At 36.6% G+C, this 25,239-nt stretch overlaps 2 protein-coding genes across 5 annotated transcripts in view; one reads left to right on the forward strand and one right to left on the reverse strand.

Annotated features, from left to right (window-relative positions):
* Positions 1-11,449: 11,449 nt before the first annotated feature.
* On the forward strand, positions 11,450-15,643 carry thbd (thrombomodulin). 2 transcript variants are annotated; one of them, XM_042747161.1, is made up of 2 exons: positions 11,450-13,200; positions 14,285-15,643. In XM_042747161.1, exon 1 carries the CDS (start codon positions 11,634-11,636, stop codon positions 13,173-13,175), a length of 1,542 nt encoding a protein of 513 aa, XP_042603095.1. In that variant the 5' UTR covers positions 11,450-11,633; the 3' UTR covers positions 13,176-13,200; positions 14,285-15,643. The 2 variants fall into 2 exon arrangements, with proteins under 2 accessions (XP_042603095.1, XP_018968439.1); XM_019112894.2 differs by having other exon boundaries at positions 11,450-13,109.
* A 242-nt stretch (positions 15,644-15,885) lies between these two features.
* disp1 (dispatched homolog 1 (Drosophila)) overlaps positions 15,886-25,239 on the reverse strand; it is a 57,815-nt gene continuing 48,461 nt past the window's right edge. For all 3 annotated transcript variants that reach the window (XM_042747159.1, XM_042747158.1, XM_042747160.1), the window contains 6 exons: positions 23,613-23,642; positions 22,579-22,702; positions 22,340-22,467; positions 21,327-21,424; positions 20,345-20,442; positions 15,886-20,241 (listed from right to left, as the gene is read on the reverse strand). In XM_042747159.1, coding sequence (XP_042603093.1) covers positions 16,675-20,241; positions 20,345-20,442; positions 21,327-21,424; positions 22,340-22,467; positions 22,579-22,702; positions 23,613-23,642 — 4,045 coding nt within the window. In that variant the 3' untranslated portion in view covers positions 15,886-16,674. The remainder of the gene's footprint in view (positions 20,242-20,344; positions 20,443-21,326; positions 21,425-22,339; positions 22,468-22,578; positions 22,703-23,612; positions 23,643-25,239) is intronic.

The following is a 25,239-nucleotide window of genomic DNA, read 5'->3' on the forward strand; positions in this document are numbered from 1 at the left end:
TAAATCTCTGAAAAATAACTTGCGTGTGAAAGCTGAAATGGATCGAGGAAGCAGCTTTCATTAAGTAAATGAAAAAAAAACAGAGAATGCACGCCAAAAAACTCATTTAGTCCAAGCATTCCTGCTGATTACAACCATCCTTAACATGCAAGCACGAGCTTTAGAAATGCATTTGAGCATGTTTTAACAATCTGCTCTCAGTTTAAACTAGATCTGATTTGGAATTCTTATTCAACTACAAAAAAAAGTGTATAGGGTGGAACGTAATTTTATGATGAAAATGGTTTCTAAATGACATCACTAATTTTAGTTGAACAGTTAATTGACTCCTAAATTGCTGATATTAATACACATTTTATTAAATTTTATTTTATGCTATTGATATTATCTTCAGCACTATTATGTTATTTGTAAAATTTCAACTATATGTTAAACATTTCGCTACTCTGTGCACTAACTTGTGCATCTCCAATTAGTAAATATTAAAGTCTTTACAGGTTTTTGCATCTCCAAATCGCTGGAACTGCACTAAAGTACTTAAGTTTTATAAGCTACTTTTTCATTTTGTAACAGTGATAAAGTCTTGAAGGGTTACTTTCATTTTATTGGACGAATTAGTTTCTTAAATGTTCAGATTACAGCGTTATAAAGAATCAAAAAACAAACATAAAAACATCTCCATCTGTTTTTCATGTTCAGCATTTTTTTTTATTGCATTCTACTTTCCAGATTAATTTGCAGATGAAGTGAAATACTCAAAGCATGCAGTAAATGCCATCTAACAGAATAATTTGCAGATGAAGTGATTTTGGATTAAACAAGATATATATATATATATATATATATATATATATATATATAGTACAGTACATGTTTTAATGTAATAACTCTGTAAAATGGGTTGCAAATGACATACTTTCAATAGTGAATTTCAGTAAATGATTTGGTGTTTCTGTTCTACCAAAAAGAAATGTAGGCAAAGTAAAGACCAAAATATAAATCACTGAGAAGTGCAAAGTCCCTTATTAAATGTGAATACAAAACAAATCCCAGAGCATCAGTGCTTTTTTTGTATTTAGCACACATCAGCACCCTGTCACCAGCTTCCATGAATACATCCATGATTTTTACAGCACCGTTGAGATATGATGTCTAATACGAAAAGATTTTCAATACCGTTTCTCAGAAGAGTCATCATTAAAAACAATGGCTTGGCCAAACTGAGCATGCAGATGCTGTACAGTTATTTAAAACCATCAAAACTATATAGCTCTTAAATCATCATTAGATCAGAAAAAGTGAACTTCCGTAGGGTATAAGAGTCATTTCCTAACCCCAAGTACAACAACTTAAGAGCAAGGAGAACTATTGTCACTTTTCAAGAGCTTTAAAAGTTACGGACATGCTTGTAAGGTCGAGACCAGGTGACTAAAAATATGTTTCAGATTTAGTGCCTCAACTTTCCAATGGCAACAAGAGCGCCAAACAAGAAACAGGAAAATCCTGCTTGAGAACGTATATTGTACTGTACATGTCCAGTACAGCGAACATGTCTATAGGGAAAAGCATTGTGTTTGGCTTGTGTTGAGCTGTTCCTGTAGCTCAGCAACAGTCAAGGTCACTGGTTTGATTACCAGAGAACGCACATACTTATAAATGTGTCATTATTTTAAGTTTCTGTAAATGGAAGTGTGTACCAAAAGCATCAAAGTAAACAGACCAATAGTTCACCTAAAAATGAAAATGTGCTGAAAATTCAATAACCCTCAGGGCATCCAAGATGTAGATGAGTTTGTTTCTTCATCAGATTTGGAGATATAGCATTGCATCACTCTGCGGTGAATGGGTGCCGTAAGAATGAGAGTCCAAACAGCTGATAAAAACATCACAATAATCCACAGCACTCCAGTCCATCAGTTAACATCTGGAGAAGACAAAAGCTGAAACAAATCCATCACTAATATGTTTTTAACTTGTGAATTATTGTGATGTCTTTATCAGCTGTTTGGACTCTCATTCTGACGGCACCCATTCACTTCAGAGCATCCATTGCTGAGACACTGATGCAATGCTACATTTCTCAATTTTTATATTTGGGTGAACTTCCTTTAAGCAGGGTCCAAGATATATATATATTTATATTTTATTTCAACAGGAAACTATATTTTGTGTTTTATTCGGGATCCTTATTGAAAAGTAAAGTGGTGACAGGAAGAATACAAGCAGATGGGATCAGAGCTTGATTTGAACAAAACACTATTGTGCACCATATCAGAGCACATTCACGACCCATCAGTCTGCAAACCCTCCAAAATTCTGCTTTTTATATATGTATATATACTTAAAAATTTACAATCACAGTCTCCATTTTTACACATCTGGCTCTTGGCAAGATTGATTTCTGTCATAATTTACTCAAACTGAGTTTCTTTTCCTTCTGGAGACAAACAAAAAGGAAGATATATATTTATTTATTTATCTTTTGCCCATACAATAGTTTGCACATATAAACATCAAATCAATCAAAAACACAAACAAACTGGAAGACCGAATCAGATTTGCATTGCTTGTATGCTAAAATCACTGTTTTTTTTTTTGTTTGTTTTTTTGGTCTTGTGCGAAGTTTCCTTTTGAGCTGCCCTGATCCTGGAAAAGTAACATCTGCTTCCAGAATAAAACTGGATGTTCTCACTATTCAGTGAGCTACAGGCAGAAATTTGTGATCTTCATTCTTCCCAAGACTGTTTTCCTGTTTTGACCTTCAGTCATTTTAAATTATGTCAAGCTGCAGAAAAGTCAGTGCTGTGAAACGGGAAATTCATATTCCAGAAAAATGACTTGGAACGAGTTATGGGAACTTGACCTATAATTTATACAAATTACTCTATTTTCATCTTCGAAAATGATGGATTTTATATTTTGTTTTCTGTTTGAGAAGCCAAAAACATTCTGCAGATAAACATTTCTTAGAAGTATGGATTTGCAAATATAAATATGTTTAATGCCATCTACAAGAATATATTAACAGTTGAAATGCATTCAAAAAAAATGAAAACATTGAAATTTAAAGCAATGTTTAATATAACAGTATATGACCTTTGATCAGTGTTGTTATTGTTGGAACGAAATCTATTTAAAGAACTTGTTATATCATTAAATTATAATCAATTGATAATTAACTAGCTATAAAAAATAGTTTTTATAAATGTTATAAAAATTTTATTTTAGGTAAAAATAATAAAATAAAGCTTGAATAAAATAAAATATAAATATAGGATGAAAATCCTAAACATTAAAATGAAAATGCTGTCTTGGTAACTAACTAAAATTATTAAAACCAATTTTTTTTTTTAAGATATCTAAAAAAATATTTTAAAAAAAGAAAACTAATAAAAACGACAAACATAAAATAACTAAACATTTAAATGAAAACTAAAAAAAATAAAAACGAACTAAAATATGAATAAATATTATCATACACTGTAAAACAAAGTTAACTAAACTAAATTTTTTGGTAATGTTCTTTAAACATTATTTCTTATTCTAATGTTGAATTTTAAGTTGTTAACTAATCGCAGCAATCATTTTTTTTATCTTTTATTTTAGATTAACTTTTACATTAACATCCTTAGAAGGGAAGTTCACTGAGCAAAGAATGTTGTAGAAATGATGTAGCACAATGAGTTACACCCTGCACACAGACTCTCTTCAACAGACTATTAAAACTAATCAATGTTCATAGTGATTTAGAGCGATTCCAGCTCTCATGTGGTTTTGTCACAAGAAGGCCGTCAGCGGTGAGTGTGTGTTACTCACTGTGCAGCTGTACGACTGCAGAAACCAGCGCTGCTGCAAGACAGACAGTTACTCACTGCAGACCAGCTTCACTTACACACACTCATCCACTGCTGTTCACTCCGACGTTATTATAGCATCACAGTCAAACAGGACAAAAAAAGACTCTTTCTGAATTCCAAGGAAGAAGGGAAATAACATGAAGTGAGTAAATCATGACAGTAATATCTGAGTGAACTGAATCTGATTAAGAGGCTCAGATGAGGTTGAAATGGAAAAATGCCAGTCATGTGTGTTTGATTTACAGTAGTTGTGAATGAACACAACGGTCTGGATGACTTCCGGATTGGATTTCCTCACCGTGCAATATCTATTATTGTGGTGTACATCGCTCTGGGTACCATGTACATGTTTCTGAATGATTTCTGAAGGGTCGAGTGATACGGAAGACTGGAGTAAATTCAGCTTTGCATCAAAGGAATAAATTACACTTTAAAATATATTAAAATAGAAAATAGTTATTTTAAGTTGTTATAATATTTCAATAATACTGTCTTTAATGTATTTTCCATCCAATAAATGTAGCCTCGGTGAGCATTCTTTCAAAAACATTGTAAAATCGTAATTATTCCACAGCTTTGACTGGTAGTGTAGACTTGTGATTGATCTTGAGGGAACTTTTTTCTTTCTGTTTTGTTCTGGAGCGTTCTGTTGATTCTCTTGTGGGAATCCAGTCATTTATGGTTTGCATTTTGAGTCAAGCTTACAGTATTATAGCCATACTTCCTGACCTTTATTCCAAATTAATTACATCTACTAAGATTCTGATTTCCTAATTTATGATCCGATCAGCACAGTAGGGGAGCTCTACCCAAACACTTGAGGTTTTAAAGGAATAGTTCACTCATTAACTCACCGCCATCTTGCTCCAAACCCGCATGACTTGCTGCTTTCTTCCATAGATCACAAAAAGACTTTGTTCAGTTCTTTTCCATACAAGGACAGTAGTGACCGCATCTGTAAAACTCCAAAAATACAATGACATTACCATAACAGTAGTGTATGTGACTTCTATTTAATATATACTCTATATTTCAAGTGTTCCTAAGTCATATAGGCCTTGTTTGAGTATCAGAAACTATTTCTTTAATATGCTTAAAGGAACAGCTCACCCAAAAATTAAAATTTACCCTCAGGCCATCCAAGATGAGTTTGTTTCTTCATCAGGTTTGGAGAAATGTAGCATTGCATCAGTGTCTCATCAATGGATGCTTTGCAGTGAATGGGTGCCGTCAGAATGAGAGTCCAAACAGCTGATAAAAACATCACAATAATCCACAAGTAATACACACCACTCCAGTTCATCAGTTAATGTCTTAAGAAGGCAAAAGCTGCATGTTTGAAAGAAAAAAATCCACCATTAATACATTTTAACTTCAAACTGTCACTTTTCACTTCAAAATACGAGTCCATAATCCATAATAACACTTCCTTCAGTGAAAAAGTCCATCTCCTGTTGTATAAATAGTTGAAAAAATGTAAAAAAAAAAAAAAAAACGAAAAACGCAGCTTGATGCAGTAAGTCTTTTGATTTCTCTCAGCAATAGTATTTCAGTTCTTCTCTGTAAAGATACTTTAAGCCGATGTAAATTAGTTTGTTCATGCAATGCTGATTATCTTTTTTTGCTAAGAGAAAAATTCTCATCACAGCAGCTGAAACAACAATGACTGTCCTTGAGGTACTACATTTTTTTTTTTTTTTTTTTTTTGCTTTATTGGATAAAAAAGGAGTGTTTTGTAAAGTGTTTTTATATTTTATGTTTTTTTATGTGTGTGTATAATGTGTGTGTAACTTAGTCTAATATGTAGACAATTTGCAAAACTAAGATATCGAGGAAATGGATGAATCTGGCTGAACATTCTCTAGACCTCCAAACTAGACACAAACCTCAATAACAGTGACAACCAACAAATGTTAAAAAGATGAGCTCTTTGAATCAATAATGAAATAACAAATAAATAACAATAATGACAAAACAACAACAACAAAGTTTAAATTAAGTCAGCAAACAGCAAAACAATAATCCTATAACAGTAACTGCATCATTTATTTATGCTGCAAAGCTTGCTGGGAACCCACAAAGCTTTAATATTTCAACATGAAATTTTTTGTTCAAATAACTGTTTGACTAGTTGGAAAAACATTTGGGGGAATTTTGTTGGTCTGACAAAGGTTTTTACGTAGTTTACAGAAAAAAGCATTTTTTTTTTTTAGTATTTCAGACTCAAAAGGTTTCATAAACTGGAAAATGTGCAGTGTATTTTTTTTACAGTGTTGTTTTGAGCTGTTTTTGGCTTGTAAACGGTGTTTGATCTGTGCAGATTTCTCTCCTGATTCAGACCAGACCACTTTTTCACTGGAGGAAGCATTATTATGGATTAAGAACATGTATTTTAGCTGGAAGAAACAGTTTGAAGTTTAGACGTCTTGATTTGTTTGTGGTGTGGATTATTGTGATATTTTTATCAGCTGTTTGGACTCTCATTCTGATGGCACCCATTCACTGCAGAGCATTCATTGGTGAGCAAGTGATGCAATGCTGCATTTCTCCAAACCTGTTCCCATGAAGATACAAACTTATCCTGGCTGGCCTGAGGGTGAGTATTTTGCAGCAAATTATTATTCTCTAAAGCGCACTGCCAGTGTAAAACCTTCGTGCAAAAGTATTTCACATTCCAAAATGTCACATGCTAAATTACTGCCATCTGGTTCTGAATCCCATTCAGCTGAATCATAACATGTGAATAAGGTGGACACTCAGGCTGAGATGTTTTTCAGAGCTCCAGTGCCGTCATTTCAGCAGGCACAGACTGGATGTCCTCCAAAACCCCCCTCGCGCCCCGGCTCATGCAGTTCTCCCTTTATCCCAGTCAGGGCCTCACTGTTTACTGTGAAGAGAAGAGAACGGTAGAATAATGTGGTCAGTTACAGTCATATTTAATAGCAGAAGAGTGTTAGAGCGCCAACAGTTGTATATGCTTTTACTAAAGCAAACATTACTATTGCTCACTGTTAGTGTTAGTGATCTAAACAAACGTCTAACACTAAGTATTTTAAGTAAGTGCAGTGTCCTCTATAAAAAACCTTTTGTGGAATGCAGAGATTCCATGGATGTTAAAGGTTCTTCAAGGAACCATCGATGCCAAAAAATAAATAAAAATAATAATAAAAACTATTTTTAAGAGTGTAAGCAACCAATCAAAAAAAAGTACACTTTTGTACCCTGAAGAGTGCATATTAGTACCTTAAAATACAAAGTAGCACCTAAATATTACATTTTAGTACCTTTTTTTTTTTTTTTTTAAAAAAGGTGCCATCCGAGTCACAACTATTGTGCCTTTTTTCTGAGACAGCATACAGCAAATAACTTTCGTCAGAAAATGTAAAACTCTAGAAATTCTTGTATGTTTCTGACCATCTTCTCACTCCCTTCTGCAGGATTATATCACCTTATAAACTACATTAAGCAATGACTGCAAGATACAGACTGTACGAAAAAGTGACGGCATATTAGTTACCAAACACTGAGCTTGAAACTGGCACATTATCAAGAGATGATCACGAAAACATCCCCACTGCTAAGAAACTACAGCGTAAAACTAATGATAGCAATAAATCAGCTTAGAGAGATTCATTTTGTGTTATCTTATGCTGTCAGCTACACTTATTAAAATAAGGATACCTCCAACCCATCATTTAATGCAAAAAAACATTATCACAGAAGAATGTGTTACCTGTCAGAGTGAGCAACAACCTGCTTAAGTTTGGCATTCAGAGTGAATTATGCAGCTGTCTTCGTTGTATAGGATGCTTGTGTTTACCACATAGTTTTACCTCATAGACCTAATCCTGCAGAACAAAAAGTCACAGAGAAATAGTTTGGAGCCAAACAGTCCGTCCAACACATCGAAACCTGCTTCACCATATTACTGTGACTTTTCACAGATTCTCAAACCTTGCTCACATTGAATTTTCACGCTTGTGCCATTACTTTACTCACTGTCCACCAAACAATAACAAGGATCAGTTATTTCTTGTACCTGCTTTGAGCACAAATGCCTTCTTTTACAACCTCGCAAAGTAAATAAAAGATACCTAGAAATATAAACAGAAACAGAAACAGGTTTTAATAAAAAGTAGGCCTACCATTTCAAGCATTCATAACTCTATCATTCCACAAATTTTGTATAGTCAAATATAAAAAATAAAATAAAATAAAATTCGGTCTGCATTTGATTTCAACAGAGGTGATGTGAGAGGAAAGCTGGGGTATCCTCGTATGCATAACACTTAAAGAAACGGAGTAAATAAATGTTTTATCAATGCATAAAATTGAATGATTTATAAATGTATTTATAATCATCATTTTTTTCTTTGTTGCACTGTATTTTCGCTGCATTTGAAGCTACCTTACATGCAAATTCCCTAAAAAGAGGTCTTTTAAGAGTTGCCTACCTTTCAGAACAGCATTTGCATCGAGAGCGACTTACGTAGGCAGCGCACTAGGTTTTGAAACAGCGTCAGATTTTTGTCTGTGAATGGCAAAGCAATAAAACCCATGTCAGACGTCAACTGGCTCCAAAAACAAGAAGAGGAAAGGAAAAGCAAGGGAGGACGTTTTACTGCTTTATCTGCAAGGTGAGAGCTTTTGTCTCCAAAGACTAGTCAAAAGCAGTCTTTGGATAAAAGCATCTGCTAAATGAATCCATGAAAATGTTAATTGGCTTCAATCAATAAATTGCTGTTAATTTTTTTTTTTTTTTTTTCACATTTCACATTACAAAAATGTACAAGGATGTGCACACTGGCTGTTTGTTTAAAAAGAACACAGTGTTAAGTTAAGTTAAGTTAAGTTAAGTTAAGTTAAGTTAAGTTAAGTTAAGTTAACTGGTGAAGCTGGGTGTTTGGTTACTTGTTGATTCAGTAGATGCTTTTTGTAAAGGGATTGTTGTTGTAACTCAAATGTCCCAAATATGTCCAGGTCAAATTTAAGCCAAAAGAAAAAAAAATGCATTAAGTAAAGTAAGCTTCTTTTTACAGTAGCATTTTGATGACAATCAAGCACATTTTCTTAAATTTTTCCTCCAGTCTTTAAAAAAAAAAAAAATCCAAATCTTCAATTATGATTATATTAGATGGTTTTCCTTTTTTTTTTACTGTATTAAATTTAGAAAATATTTAAATTTAAAACTGAATCAGTATATATATATATATATATATATATATATATATATATATATATATATATATATATATATATATATATATATATATGACTGTGGTTATATGAAAAAACTGAAATGACTGATAGACACAAGCCTACTAAAACACTTTTGATTGTTGAAGTGATATTTTTTGTGATAATTAAAGTCTGTCCTTTCCTGGCACATCAAATAATTTTTACCTGTGGAGCTAAAATTAACATCATCAAATAATTCTCATATTGTTTCATCCAGATGCTGTATACAATACATTCCTGGTGCCCTTTGACTGCCTCTTTCTAGGTGCAAAAGTTTTCACTACTCCGTTAAAAAGAATAGAAGGACATCCTTCCTTTCATCCTGAGGATATGGCTGTAAAGAAAGCAGCGAAGCATGCTATGACAATACCTGAGCAGGAAGGATTTGACTGCGCCCCACTTGAGGATTAATATTACTTACTAATGCACGTTTGGGAACCATTTCTAAATTAGATGAGATGGTTACATTTTGATGATGTGAGTGGAGCTTACATGCGCATAACTCACTGATTAAAAATAGAAAAGGGGTGATGGAATAAATGACGACCTCTGGCAATTCTCTCCAATTTCCTGCCATGAGAGGGTCACCAAAATGAGAACAGAAGCATCTTGTGAAAATCACTGAATTGGGAAATCAAATGGTTAACAGTGACACAAAATACAGAAATGTCTCTAACATAAATCATAGCTATTACATGGGATTTAATAATGAGGCTCCAGCGCCTCTTCGTTTTGCCATAACGCCCATTTTCTGTCTGATTTATGTTGCGTTTTCATTCTTTGTCACTAATAAAACAACCCCAGTCTTCTTATGATTTCCTTTCATGGACTGCTCTGGAGGGGAAAATGCAGACTGGCATCTATCAAAACTTCCTAAGTAGCTTGTCTGAGCTGTGACACAGAGTATAAAAAGGAAATGTGGAGAAAGTCTAGTTCAGGGTGGGTTGCGTTTTTTTCTTTGACTAATGCCAGTCCAGAGGATATTACTCTCAGTCATCACGCACACACCCACAAACCTTCAGCACTATCAAAATCTAAATAAATTCCTTTTGTTGATGGCGCTGGTATCCACCCATGGTTCACGGAAGTCATGGAAACAAGGACATTGGTGAATAATTAAACAATCCTGTAGGATATTGATGAATTAAGTGGCCATTTCCACTCCTTGTCCACTTGGAAAAAGGTGAAAAGAGTCTAAATCTATACATAGGTGTATTGAATTCATCATGCTGGTGTTTTCCTTTTACTGTTACATGCATGCTCAATACACCCCAAATTACACAACTGTAATGATGACTCATATTACAAAACATGCAAGTAAATCAAATTGTACCTCAAATAGAAAAAGAAAAACACTATTAGAATTATTACAGTTAAATGAAATGGTTAAGTGGCACCAAAAAGTATTTGGGTGCCTAAGTCACTAAAAAAAAAACAACAACAACAAAAAAAAAAACTTTGCATTAGTGCATTAATTAATAAAATCAAAGCAAGTGGCATTTAAGTTAAGCATGACTCGGGTATCCACACATATAGACCAAAAATCCAAACTGCATAATTTAATACAAAATTTCTCATGGCAAAATTATCAGAACAAACATTTGAGTGTGTATATTTAGGAAAAGTTATTTATATAACATTTCACACCCAATTTAAGTGCTTCACATAATATATTATGTACATTGTAACAGTATATATATATTCATAGAATGCATACAGTATTATTAAAAAGTAAAATAAATACAACATTCTATTAAAATATGCACTGTAAAAAAAACTCAAAGATATAAATAAAGATTACTGGAATAGTATATTTTATAAGAAAATATTATTTCAAAATGTGATATTTAGCTATAGAATGCATACAGTTTTATTAAAAAGTAAAATAAATACAAAATGTCAAATAAAAATTCAATTAAAATATGCACTGTAAAAAAAATATAAAAAAATAAAGATTAGGCTGGAGTAGTATATTTTATGTATATATATATATAAAAAAAATATATACTATTTCAAAATGTGATATTTAGCCTAATTCCATTTCTTGCCGTTTCTTTGTATGATTTGTGAAATTTAGCAATTTTGAGTGAAAATCGTTTCACCACTTTTTTTTTAATTTAAAAAAAAAAATTAATGGGGAAAATGTATTAGATCTATCCACCCATCCATCCATCCATCCATCCATCTATTTTAGGAGGGGTATAGCTTTACCAAAACATAGTTACGTGAAAAGGAAAGATCTATTCGAGGTAACGAATGTGGAAATTGATCCTCAAGATGATTATCATGTGTCCAAACCCATGCGCGCGTCAGCAGGGTTGGGAAAAGAGAGAGAGAGGGAGGGAGGGGGAAAGAGAGAGGAACAGTGGATTTCGGGATGTCTGCCAGATAACACGAACTTCCTTTTAATTTTTTGGAGACATGGATGTCATTATAAATGCGGCAAGGCACAATATCTCGAACTCATGAACGTGCTAACAACCCGCTGGTCACTTCTCCGTAACTTCGTGAAGACCGTTACATAACGCGCCAGCAGAGATGAGAGACATCATAGGAATGGCGCTGGCGCTCGCTGTCCTCAGGGTTCGAGGGGAAAACATCAGTGACGGCGATTGTGTGGATGGAAAGTGCTTCGTCTTCCACGTAGACAGTGCGAGTTTTGACGCTGCCCAGCTCGTCTGTCAAGAGAAAGGAGGACATCTGATGACCGTGCGCACCGAAAAAGCGGCCGAAGTTCTCGGTGGGTTGCTAAACGGCGCTTCGGGAGACTTTTGGCTTGGGCTTAAACACGCCGGCGATCGGTGTTCAAACTCAAGCAATGGGTTAAAGGGATACAGATGGGTCACTGGAGACAACAAAACCCAATACGTCAACTGGAAAAGCGACGTGAGCGTTTGTTCTCCACTGTGTGTTTCTGTATCACAAAAAGTTCTCAAATGGACCGAAAGAGCATGCAATGACAGAATCGATGGTTATTTCTGCGAATACGACAACCCCAGTTACTGTCCGCCGCTGAGCATCGATGCACCAGTCTCATATCAAACTCACTTCGGATTTACAGCAGAGGAAAAACTCAAAGAGATTCCTCAGTTCACTAATGGCACATTGCAGCCGATGAGAACGAGACACATTTGCTTCGAAGGCGCGTGGCTTAAAGCACCTTGGAGCTGTGAAGTTTTTGGTGGGGGATGCGATTATAAGTGCATTCAGAAAGGGCCGAGCAATGCCTGCATCTGTCAGCCTGGGTTCGAACTCGACACCAACGGAGTCACTTGCAACAAACAGGACGCTGACTCTTGCGCTGAATGTGAACACAAATGCACGCGAGCCGGCGATACATTCGCGTGCGCGTGTCCCCCGGGGTTTCAACTGGGTGCAGATGGAAAGTCTTGCGAAGAATGCAAACCCGGCTTTCACATGGAAGGTGGCGTCTGCGTGGATGACGACGAATGCGAGTCCGCGCCGTGCGAGCACGACTGCATCAACACTGAAGGGAGCTATCACTGTGTGTGCTTTGAGGGATTTATTCAGTCGACGGAGGACATGAACAAATGTAAAATGCACTGTGAGAAAAACATGTGCCCAGCGGACTGTGATCCCAACAACAACGCCCAGTGCAACTGCCCCGATGGTTTCCTACTTGAAGAGCAATTCTGCGTTGACATAGATGAATGCGACAGTGGTTACTGTGACCATGCATGTGAAAATACACCTGGAGGATTTCAGTGTTCTTGCGATGAAGGATACGTGCTTAAAGACAGCACCAAATGCATTAGAGAAGACTTTGAGGGTTCAGGCAGCTCAACTCCTTTTGATTTTTTTACTCCTACGAGCAGATCTCCAACAGACAAGCCAGCGTCCATCTCAGCTGCCAGTCTTTTAGGAATAATGATTTGCATTGTTGTTTGTATTCTTTTACTGGTCTGCATCGTTCACTGCATAATGAGACGTCTTGATAAAACGCACCATTACGATGTGGACAAAGGCCACGATGAAAACTTCGATTTTCAACAGGTGATCACTGAAAAACCCTGCGCACAGCAGACATTCCCAAGCAGACATATAACAAGAGACACTTAAAGTCGGACGCCACGCGAACTGAAATGTAAATATAGTACAAATAGTAAATAGGCTATATTTGATTTTTGATGTAAACATAAATATATTAGACTTAGACAACGTCAGAAAGACTGAAACTTACCTTGCTTACCTTGCACAAGTTTGAACTCATGAATGTCAGTATTGCTGAATGTTGTTGTTTGAAGAGAATAAATGCTATTTTTTAATATAACATGCAGCAAATTTCATCTACAGTAGCCTATCTTGTCTCGTCCTCTGTATCTCTCTCTCTACAATCTGTGTCCAAATATGAAGATAGCCTGGAAAATAGACATGCACAGCGCAACATTAATGAAGATGAGTTTTAAAGATTTTATTTTTGCTAATACCTATACAGAAGTTTCTTCTCGTCTTCTGAGTAGTGTTGGTAAATGACCCCCTCTAGTGAGCACGAGGAACTAATTCACATTGCTCACGTGAAATAAAAAAGTTGGTTTTATCTTCAAGAGTGGCAAGAGTTAATGTCCAGTCATTGCAGCTGGTAAAGCCTATCAGTTGACTAATCCTCGTTCATTCCTGTTTTGAACAATTGCATAACATTTCTACGCTGTTTATTTCTTTGTAAATAAATAAACGAAGATTCTGAAACTGATCGAAGACGACGTTCAAAATAACAAAATTCAAATAAACTTGTTAGGGTTAAAAAAATTGCTACTTAACTTCCGACTTTATTCAATAAACTGAAATGGTCGTAGTTTTCCAGAGTTACAGTCTTGAACTTGAACAACTCCTTGAAATGAATCATCGAGTCAAAGCTATTTCCCATTTCGGATGTTGGGAAATACCAATGAAATGAAGAGAGAGGGAACGGAGGAAGAACTCATTATTAACGCCGGAAGGAACTCAAGCGAGAGGATGGATAGTTGTTTAATTGACGCTGTGCCAGTCTTAATATTGCGTTATTGAAACTCTCTCCGATCTTTTCACTTCTCTGTGTTGCAGTAAATGCTTTGTTTAAAGTCAGTGACCCTTGAAATAGTTAATCAAACAATGAGTAAGATATGGTACATTAACTTAAATAGCATTAACGTCTCAAAAAACTAAAATGCATGTTTGTTTTTTCTCCACAGAGCTCTCAGAATGGAATATATATTTATACTGATCCTTTTTGTATTGTGCATCAACTCTGAAGTAGTAAAGTGCACGGGGCTTCTGTTAATGGCTACGCTGCCTTCTGCATCGGTGGAGGTCTTCATCATGTGCCAGAGCTGCCCATGCATGTCACTAGATCTGAGTTTAAACAGCATTGGTGAACTGAACAAAACTTCCTTTTCTCATCTCGAAGGTTGATTGAAAACAATGCATTTTTGAGTTTGACTAATCTAGAAGAGCTAAACCTGTCCAACAACTTCATGGATAGTATTGATTCTAAAACATTTCAGAATCTAGAGAAACTTGAGGCGCTTGATTTGTCTTGCAACCATGTAAGGGTGCTTGGAGATCAATCATTTCAGGGACTCCCAAGTTTACTCACCTTAAGTCGAACAGGAAATGCTCTGGAATCAGTTCATGGATTTGGAAACCTGAAGACTTGGGTGAGAACAGAACTTCATCTTGGTCTAGTTTACCCAACATTTCTAAAAATCTCACGACCCTTGACCTGGAATTCTACAGACAAACTACAAACTCCTTAATCTTCAACAATGCAACTGATCTGGTCAGAAGGAAAATGTCTTAATGTGTTTAACAATCTTCACCAGTTAGAACAGAATTTTCTGGCTTCCAACGAACTACATTTGCTTCCAAAACATTTTCAAAGACCTTACTTTGATCTTTTTGGATTTATCCTTCAACTCTTTGAAGCACCTTCCGAATGATATATTCCCTAAAAGTCTTCAGATACTTAATCTTAAATACAACTCTATTTATTCAGTGGATCCAAATCTCTTTAGCACCCTCAGCTACCTCAGTCTGATGACAGCTGGGACTCAGAGTGGTTTTATGACCAGCTTCTGCATAAAATAAGAAAAAAAAACACCAAGAATAAACCTAAAAATGTTAAAGAAAAATACAAGAAGGTTGAAAAAAGCTCGTTCATGCAGACATGGATAGTGTAACTGTGAAGGACTTTGTATGGACATACCTTTCTTTGCTCTTGATGAGGTTCTCATCTATCCTTATGTGTTTGACCTGTTTTCTTTTGGACAAAAATGAAGCGTATTAAGCTTGACACCATACTGAACCGTATACATATATAAAAGTTTATTTTGTATCATCCAAAATGTGCAGTAGCATGAACTTCTCGGTCAGTTGGTGTAAAAGTCAACGGAACTGTGACATTACAGATACATCTTTAATTAGATGAACAGATACCTGCATTAACATTGTAATTGCTTTACATATGTAAATAGTAAACCTTTTTGATTTTGATTTTCATGCCGTTTCATGATTTGGCACATTAAGTTGAATAAATCATACTGTGTGTTATATTTCACGTGTCCAAATATCTGTGGGACAATACTTGGACTTTTGAAGATAATGTACTACAATTATTGCTGTTTTGCATTCAGTTATTTGAGTAAACCTTGGCATACAGCACATGGTTACTGCTAAAAAGGACAAATCAGAGGACAAACGTCGGAAACAATATATACTTTTTACAACTGGTACCAATTATTTGAAATTCACCAAATTTTATATTTAAATTATTATGATTAATAATATTATTATAACACCAGATAGCAGCCTTTATTGGTACACCCAATATTACCAAATAACAGAAAATTTGTAAAAAAAAAAATGTGATTATCTTTCTATTAAAAAACAACAGAACAGATCCTAATGTCTCGGATGAGAGGTACACAGTACATGCCAAGGACACGACACTTAAAAGAATACTTAATTCTGCATGTAGTATATTTGACAAAAACAATTTTCTTTTGTGTGAAGTCACATAAACGGACTCAATTTCCCTGAAGTCCTGACGCTAACGTAAATGTTTGCACACTGTAGGAGGAGTGGTTTTATCTGAGAAACTGGAAAAAAGCAGACAACTTAAAAACAAAGCACAATGAGTCTTTCAATTCACCATCACAGAAATTTCTGAAGTTTGCATGTGAAGTATTAAAATGTTTATAGGTGAAACGTTCCAATCGGCATCAATGAAAAAGTGCATGATTCAAATAACATACACAACACACAAAAATATATACAAGTTCATCTGAAATGTGCAGGAAAATAATTCTGATTATGTTTTTCTATTCCCATGAAAAAGTGATGGCCTGTGGCCAGACATTAAAAAAAATAATCTAAAACAGATGTCACAAATAATACAAGCCACTGGGTCAAAATAGTGTCCTCTTAAATCAGACTAAAGTTTTCCTTGACGTCATGTCACAATTCCCATGCACATAATGTCAAGAAACTATTCCTGTCAGGAAACAACCAGTTGCTTTTCTGTGCTATATCTTAATATGGCATTATGTTCTGATATTTCTTTCTAATGCTCTAATTTTAAATGCTAGCATAAACTCTCAGATGAGGCTTTTGAATGAATGGCAATAGTAGGCACAGTGGTTTTTGGCTTGTGAAACTCTACAGAATTGCACTTCGCTTTTACAGTCTTTTTAAAACAGTTAAATTTTTTGGGAGATACGGGCTCTGCCCTTTCATTATTGTCTTTCTTACTCAGATTGCATGTGACACTTTCTTCTGGTACCACTGGAATCGCTTTGCGAATCTCACGACTGTCCTGCAGCAAAACACAAGTGCCATTTACTTTTGTTTTTAAATGGTTCTGTGGTATTTTTTGAGAGGTCCAGGAATTTAATGCTAGGTCCCCTGTCTTCTGTGTGTCATGATTAACAGTACAGACTCGAGTCGTGTCAGGTAAAGCGCAGCGCTGAACATCTGGAAACTGAATGTGAGCTGGAAAGTTCTGGCTCTCTGGTAGAGGTGAACTGAGGCCACATGCATTTATGTGGGACTCGTCATGCACTGCGGTATCGGACAACAGTGCCTGATGCAAAAGGTGCACTGCCTGCATGCTGTAGCCCCTGGGGAAACATCTGTGAGGGTTCGGCCTTGATGCTTGGCTCTGTGAGCAATGTTGGAAGTGGCCAGAGTTTACGAAGCAGTCAGTGGGAGTGTGCGTTGTATCCCGTGAGGACTGAAGGTTCTGACCCACAGGTAAGTGATTGGTCTGTTTAGCAGGGCATTGGTTGCTGCATGGATGGTAAGGAGTCCTTTGTCGCTCTCTCACATACTGATGCATGGAGTTCTCACAGGTGCACCTCATACTGTACGCGTATTGATGAAGATGTGAAAGTTCAGTTCCTGGTAAGCCATTTTCAATCTCAGGACTGGGTTCTCTTGGGTCGGTGCAGCTTTTCAAGGTTGAGTGATGAGAAGTGACGTCATTATGCATTTGCGTACATGCTCCCTGTTCCTCATCAGAAGCCTTTTCTTCATTCCTGACATTCAACGCCAAGGGCTCAAGCTCATAGTGTTCATGTCGCCCCTCACTTCTTGCGTTATCTATCTGGTACTTGCTTGTGTAGCAAGCACCGAGTTTACCTTGACTCGGAGTAGACTGGTTTTCAGATGTGTGCTCTGAAAATGCATAACACTGGAGTTTCTTTGGCAAAGGAATCTGTCCACAGGTGCCCTGGGGTCCCAAACAGCGACACATGCATTGAAAGAAAAACGTAGCAAATGCCCAACTAATGCACATGATTAGCATCAGAAACGTGCCCAGTTGAGTGTAAGCCAAAACTGTGGATGGCATCATCATCGCACCGGCTACAAAGGTTGTGAGAGCTGCCATCGCTATAGCCGAGCCCATTCTGCTCAAGGAGAATACCACCTTTCCTTCCCTGTCTGGTTGTGGTGCAAGGCGGTACGCCACTCCATAATGGACAGCAAAGTCCACAGAGAGGCCTACAGCAACTGAGATGGTCACTGATTCAAGCACATTTAGTTCCCAACCCAAGAGCACCAGCGACCCAACTGTGACAAATATGGTTCCGGCGATGGATATGATGGCATAGAAGCTGATGATGATATTCCAGGTGGTCAGAAGCATAACACTGAAGGCCACTACCACCGACAGTGCCATAGCGATAAGAGTCCCATCCGATAGGCTGTCCTGTAGGTCGTAGAACTCCAGGTTGCTTACAAACCATCCATAGCTCAGTCCTTCAGGAGCATCCTTCAGCTCCTCCTGAATCCAAGCATCGACTTCTCTGTAAAACTGATGCATCTTCTCGTACGCCAGAGTGAAATGGTAGGTACTTTGAAACTCGAGCACAATTGCTCGAATTGTGTCATTGATGTCAAACCTTGGCCCTGGAGTCTTGCTGTCAAGGTGGTAGATGGTGCTCCGGTCAAGCTCCATAATTGCCCGTTTGATGCACAACTCAAAGACGTCTTGCCGGTAAGGGAACGTGGATTGACTACAACAGGGATAGACGGAAGCTTCTTCACAGTCTTGGTTTTCCATCCATTGCTTAAAAGTCTCCATGAAGCAGCTCGTGAAGTCTTGCTCCTCAGACTGGAACACGAAGCTCTGGTTCCTAAGCTTCTGGCAGAAGTTGAGAATCCATACCTGACTCGCAGGACTCGCAATGTTTAAGGTTGTGTCGAGTGTTAGTTTACCCTTATTTTTGGGGTTCAGCGGATCTCCATTGTCAACTGGAGTAACTCCCCAAATGATGGTGATTGGCATGTGGAGGTCTTCCCCATGGTTGACCCGTTCGAACATGAAGAGTTTTTTGTACTCCGCATCATAGCGTTCAAAGGGATGGGAAGAACGGAAAACCTGAAACTCCGACAGCTCCAGAGAGGGCAGTTTCATTTTGGGATTGACGCAAACAACGTAGGCACCACCCACCGTCATTGCCAGAAACCACAAGAGCCACAAGTAGCGCAACTTGATCACGATGCAAGGCAAAACTTTCTCAAAGAACATCCGAGAGGCCTCCGAGATGCTAAAAAGACACTTGTTGACCATCTGAAAAAAGCTTGTCCAGAACGGCATAGTACCCTGCGTCTGGTGGTGTTGTGACCGAGAACATGTAAAGAGGTTGACCAGGTACCTTTCATGTAGGACCACCACAGCTGGCAACCAGGTGACCATCAGTATGTAGTTAACCAGAATAGCAGTACCAGCGTACACACCAAAGCATCGGATGGCAGTGATGTTGCTCACGTAGTTGGCATAGAAGGCAGCAGATGTGGTGAAGCTGGTGACAAACATTGAGAGCGCCGCGTGCTGAAGCGTGACGCTGACTGTCTCCGAGAGTTCAGAATTGGGTTTGTCAAACTTTGTGTAGTTCCAGACATCGCAGAGCACAAAGGCATCGTCAGCACCAATTCCAACAAGTATGATAAGCGCAGTGAGGTTCATAAAGGGGAAGAACTCAAAGTTGAAGACCACACGGTACAGGAAGTACGAGACAATGAGCGAACTGATAATGGCAAACATGGTCATAAGGGTGATGAACATTGATCTCGTGTAGATGCACATGACTACCAACACGATCACAATTGCTATTGCGGGATACATGGTATCTGTCAGAAGGTAGTCCTGAAATAAGTTGTGTTTGATGCCAAATTCTATTCCTGTGATGGTCGTGATCCCATCCGAGGAGTTCCAGTTCTCAAAGTTGTCCAAGTAAATGTTCATCATTGTTTCGCCTTTCTCCGTCGGGGAGAAGAGCATGCTGTACTTGAGGTTAGGTGGAAGGTATTCCGTGTTCTTTGGATTCAGAAAGTCTTTGTCCACCAAAAAGTGAAAAATCTGATATACGGCGTTGTATTTTGCACACTTCCGTGGCACGTTGCCACACTTGAGGTCCTTCTTACGGGTCGTCATGTCCCAGCACTCGGGACCAAGAGTGCCATTGTGGTAATACTTGGCACAGGAACGCAGGATTTTTAGGGTGTGGGAAACATCTTGCTCTGTGATTTTTTGGCAGGAGGACTTGTTAGTAAGGACGGCTATGTAGTTCCCAAGTGTCCAGCTGGGACAGCATGAGGCAGCAGTGGTGCGCTGACACAGATCTAAGTACTGGGGATGGGAGCGAACCTGCAGGACCAGACATGAAAAACACAAGTAAAACACCCATTTTCGACATCCCATTATGCATCTGCATATGTTATAATCAATATATGCAATGCAAGATACATACCCGAGTATTGTCAAAATTGCACATGGATTTTATTGCCTGTATATTCCACAAGTTCTTTCCCTCTGCAGATGCAAATACGATTCGGGAATAGCTGTCACCTATGGAAAGACATAGTTTGGTGGTTAAACACCCACAGAGAAAAGGTACAAAAGCTGTCACTTGGGCGGTAACTTTTCAAAAGGAAAACATATGATACTTTTAGTTACTAATATGTACACTTTAGGTACTAAAATATGTACCTTTAAGGTACTTCTATGCACCCTTTAGGGGTAAATAAGGTACAAATATATATACCTTCTGAAAGGTTACTGCCCCAGTGAAAGCTTTTGTACCTTTTTTTCTGAGAGTGAACTAAAAGCCAGCAGCCCTTCTCCATGAGCCACTAGATGGCAGATTTGATTAATCCAACTAGTCTCACTTTAGTACTATATATTTAATACATTTGTGCTTAATTTTGTCAGCATACTATTGACTCCAGAAGTAAAACATTTGTTAATGCACACAAAATCAATTTTGAGAAGTTAATTAGGTTAATATGAAATGTAAACACAAACAGATTTCCTAATAATGAAGTGCAGAACATGCATAGGACACAAAATGTCAAAGTGTGTGTGTGTGTATATGTATATATATATATATATATATATATATATATATATATATATATATAGGTAAATTGGTAAATCTTGGTTCATATTCATTTTACATATAACATTTTTTTAACATTAGTAGTTGTATAAGTTAAGATTAACATTATAAACAACCAGCAATAGTTTATAAATTTGCATAAACCAAGATTAATAAATGCTCTAAGATGTTTATTGTTATTTATTTTTTATAGAAATTTATACAAAAGACACACAAAATTCAGGTTTGCCATCATAGGAATAAATTACATAATAAAATAAAATAAAATAAAATAAAATAGAAAATTCATTTAAATTGACAGTTTTTACAGTCATTTTCAGAATACAGAACTCACCTGGAACATCACAGAAGAAACTGTCTTTACTAAAATCCCACTCCGCTTGTCTTTTCTTTCGATCATTACGATCCTTGGACCACCTGTCATCTTGGTGACTGAAACGCAGGATAAGGAGAGTATTTAATCAATGCATTTAACAGCTCTGCATGAAAAAAAAAAAAAGAAAAAAGTTTTTGCTCTGACTGTGGTCTATATACAATTGCTCTTTATGCTGAAAGTTATCCAGATAAAGCTTCAACTCCATTGATCTATGTAACACCATAATCTAGTGGTTCACGACTTGCGGTCTGATTCTTGTCGGATTTAGACAGCTTTAATGAAACAAAAAAACCTCACTAATTATTATTTCCAGAGCACACGATTTCAGCCTCCTCACACTGATGCCATTAGAGATCTGTGATTGAAATGACCGTTATCATTATTACTGACAGAGGACAGGACTGCTGCTGACAGCACATCCTGTTCCACAGACAGGAAGTCTCTTTAATCAGAGGAAAGACGCCTGTGCACATGCTGAGACGGAGCTGTGCCTTTCTCTCGCTCACGCTCATTCTCTCTCAGACCGCTTCTGTCATGATCCGTAATCCAGCTCACGATGATCCGGATCAGATGAGTCATGATACAGCCAGCACAGATCGCATTACCAACCTCTGCTGCCCAGGAGCAAAAAGTGCATATGAAGTGGCCCCAAAAAGAATCTGATTGTCATTGCATTCAATAACAAAATATATTGACTTTATATTGCACATGTAAAAGCAAAAAGCTAAAATGCAACCTAAATCAGTGCTGTCCATTGAGCAATGTGCATGTAAAGATGCACATTTGCAAATAAAATATAAATAGGTCATGTACCCTGCTGCAAAACCGAAATCCCACAGATGCACCGATTTTGACCAATCCTGGCCTGACTCCTAATCCTCTCTTGGCTAGATTTTGATAATATCTAGTGCTGTTCTGGATGAATGCGAAAAGGAAAATCCGGTTATCAGATGAGAAGTGGACTCTGTTACCTTTTGGCCTGCTCGTCTGCGTATTTGAAGGGGTAGTTGGCCAGTGTTGCCTTGTAGCCTGTGTTTTTCACCATGTTGTTCCAAGTTACAAGTCTCTGGCCTATTGCAGTGCCTCTCGGTTCAAATCCCTAATAAGAGAAATGAGAAATCTTCACTCAAACTGCACACAAAATCAACAGGATCACGTCTGAAAATGTCAATATCCTATAAAGAAGACCAAAAAAGCTTCTTGTGCACACCTGCAGTGGATTTGAGAAGTCAGGCAGGTCGGGTACGAGGATACCGACCAGTGCACAAACCACGATGAGAACGGTACACACCCCCAGAACCACCACCGGCCAATCAGCAATGAGCTCTGCATAACTGCAATTGAGGGAGATTCATACATCATATGCATATATGCATATATATATATGCATATATGCATATATATATATAATATATATATATATATATATATATATATATATATATATATATATATATATATATATATATATATATCACTGTATACTACATACTGTCCAGCCCCTTTATTGTACAAGCACAAATCATGAAAACAACATTGTACATACATTATATTTATACATTTTACATTTTTTTTTTTTTTTATTACTACTTTTTTTTTTAAATCTTAGACTTTTTTAACAAATTAATTTTTTAAAAACATTTTACATTAATTGAAATTATGTACTGTAATATTGCAATATAAAAAGTAATCTAATACCATACAAAAGTAAAAATGTAAATAAAAATTTTATAAATAGAATTAATTTTTTATTGTATATAATACTCAGTCATTTAAAATGAACATTTAAAAAAAATATTTTAGTCTTAATTTTATTAGTTGTTAATTGTTTTCCATTAATTTAAATTTTAATGTAATATAAAATACAATATAATTAAAAAATTAAAATAATTTTAACAGATATTGTAAGCATTTTTATAGAATAATAAAATAGAATTCAACATTTTTATTGTATAATGATTACACTGTCATTAAAAATTAACATTTCTGAAAAATGTTTTAGTCTTAATTTTATATATATATATAGAGAGAGAGAGAGAGAGAGAGAGCGAGAGAGAGATTACAAGTTTAATGAAAAACAGTAAAATCAAACAAAATCGACACTAAAATATATATATTTTTAAAATACATTATTTTAAATAAAAGAAAAACAAATAAAAATATATGAATAAATAAATTTAATAACAATTAGTACATTATAATAATTAAATGTAAAAAAAAAAATAGAAAGTGTAGTAAACTTACCTTTTGGGAAACCGGAAAGGCCTTGGAGGGCTGAAAGATAAAAGCACCATAAACCAGGATTAGATTTAAGTGCCAAACAGTGGATTAAAACTACCTGTGTGGAGAGACATGTTTTTTTCATGAAAGTGTATTTTTAACCGCACGCTGACTGTATGTGGTCTAGATCTCTAGCACACATTCCTGTGGGGAAATCACAGCTGTCTTCACGTTTCTTCTTACAGCTTTTCCAAATCAAAACCATCATGGATGTTCATATTAGAGGCTCTGCTTTAGCACACCAAAACGGCATCACCATGTGCCCAATGCACAGCTGTTCACAATCAGCCGCCTTCATGCATTTGTGTAATATAAAGACGCATTAATGGCCAGGTGCATTTTGAGAAAAGCACAAATGGTGCAAGATGCTTAATACTCTAAATATAAGCAACAGTAATAACGGCGCCACCACTAATAACAAATCAGCAATCCTTGAAGAACCACAACCAATATTGCTCTCTTTCGAGGATGAGAGCAGTAAGGTCACAGGGCCAAGAGGTGGCTGTAATTTTCTTCCTCGTCGTCTTAAAAGGGAATCCATGGAATGCTATAATTAGTGGTTGCTATGGCACTGGGAGGCACAGATGAACAAAAGCCATTGGCAGGAATTTTTCACCACAGGGCGACTTCTAGAGAGGCCGTAAATCCCTTTGAAAGTTCAACGGACACGTTAATACAACAACCAGATGTTGCAAGCGCACAGGCTTTAAGCATCTGCATATTCAGCTCAAGGTGAGTCCCATTAGGCTTTAAAAACAGAGAGGTGCATGTCCTTCTCCAAGCAATCAGAGGAAAGTTCATGCAGACCGCCGATAATCAAATAACCGAACCCAAAAGTAAATAACGAGGAGCAGATTTCCTCCGCTTCCTGTGCAAACGTAGCGAGGACGGGGGGGGGGGACCAATGCAATGATTTATAAAGTGTGCTATCAGCGAACGCTCCATGTTTGGGCCACAGACTCTGGAATTCAGGGGCGTGAATGAGAGATGGTCCAAAATGGAATAACATTTATGAGAAATCGCGATGGATTATTCCACTGGAGTGCAACAGTTCTTCAACACTATTTGGGAGTTTCCCCCCGTGTGATTTGGAGATTATTATTTCATATTTGGATGTGTGCAACTTTTGTTCTCTGGTTAGACTGTAAAGAAAGAAATTAGTTCAGTATTTATTTATTAAAAAGTGTTGGCATTGATGGTTCTATGAAGAACCTTTAACATCCATGGAATCTTTACATTCCACAAAAAAAAAAATTTATAGTGGAAAAAAAGATCTTTATATTATTAAATTGTTCTTCATAGTAAGAAAAAATGGTTCTGAAAAGTTTTCTGGGGAACCAAAAAAAAGGTTTTTCTCTTGCATCGCTGCAAAAACTATGGAAGCCTGTTTCCACCGCGGAAGAAAGAAATAATAAAGGTAATTGCCACTTTTTCCTCACAATTCAGCCACTTTTTCCACAGAAATGAGAGTTTATTTCTCGTGAGATAAGTTGCAATTACCTTTTTTATTTTATAGAAACAGAATTGTGAGACGTAAACTCAGAATTATCAGAAAAAAAACGTTAGAATTGTGAGAAATAAGTTCAGAACT

This window comes from Cyprinus carpio, chromosome B20, assembly GCF_018340385.1.
Source record: "Cyprinus carpio isolate SPL01 chromosome B20, ASM1834038v1, whole genome shotgun sequence".
Lineage (NCBI taxonomy): Eukaryota > Metazoa > Chordata > Actinopteri > Cypriniformes > Cyprinidae > Cyprinus > Cyprinus carpio.

Bases quoted from the DNA above. Each gene is read 5' to 3' on its own strand.
- thbd (XM_042747161.1), top strand. From the start codon at position 11,634: ATGAGAGACATCATAGGAATGGCGCTGGCGCTCGCTGTCCTCAGGGTT.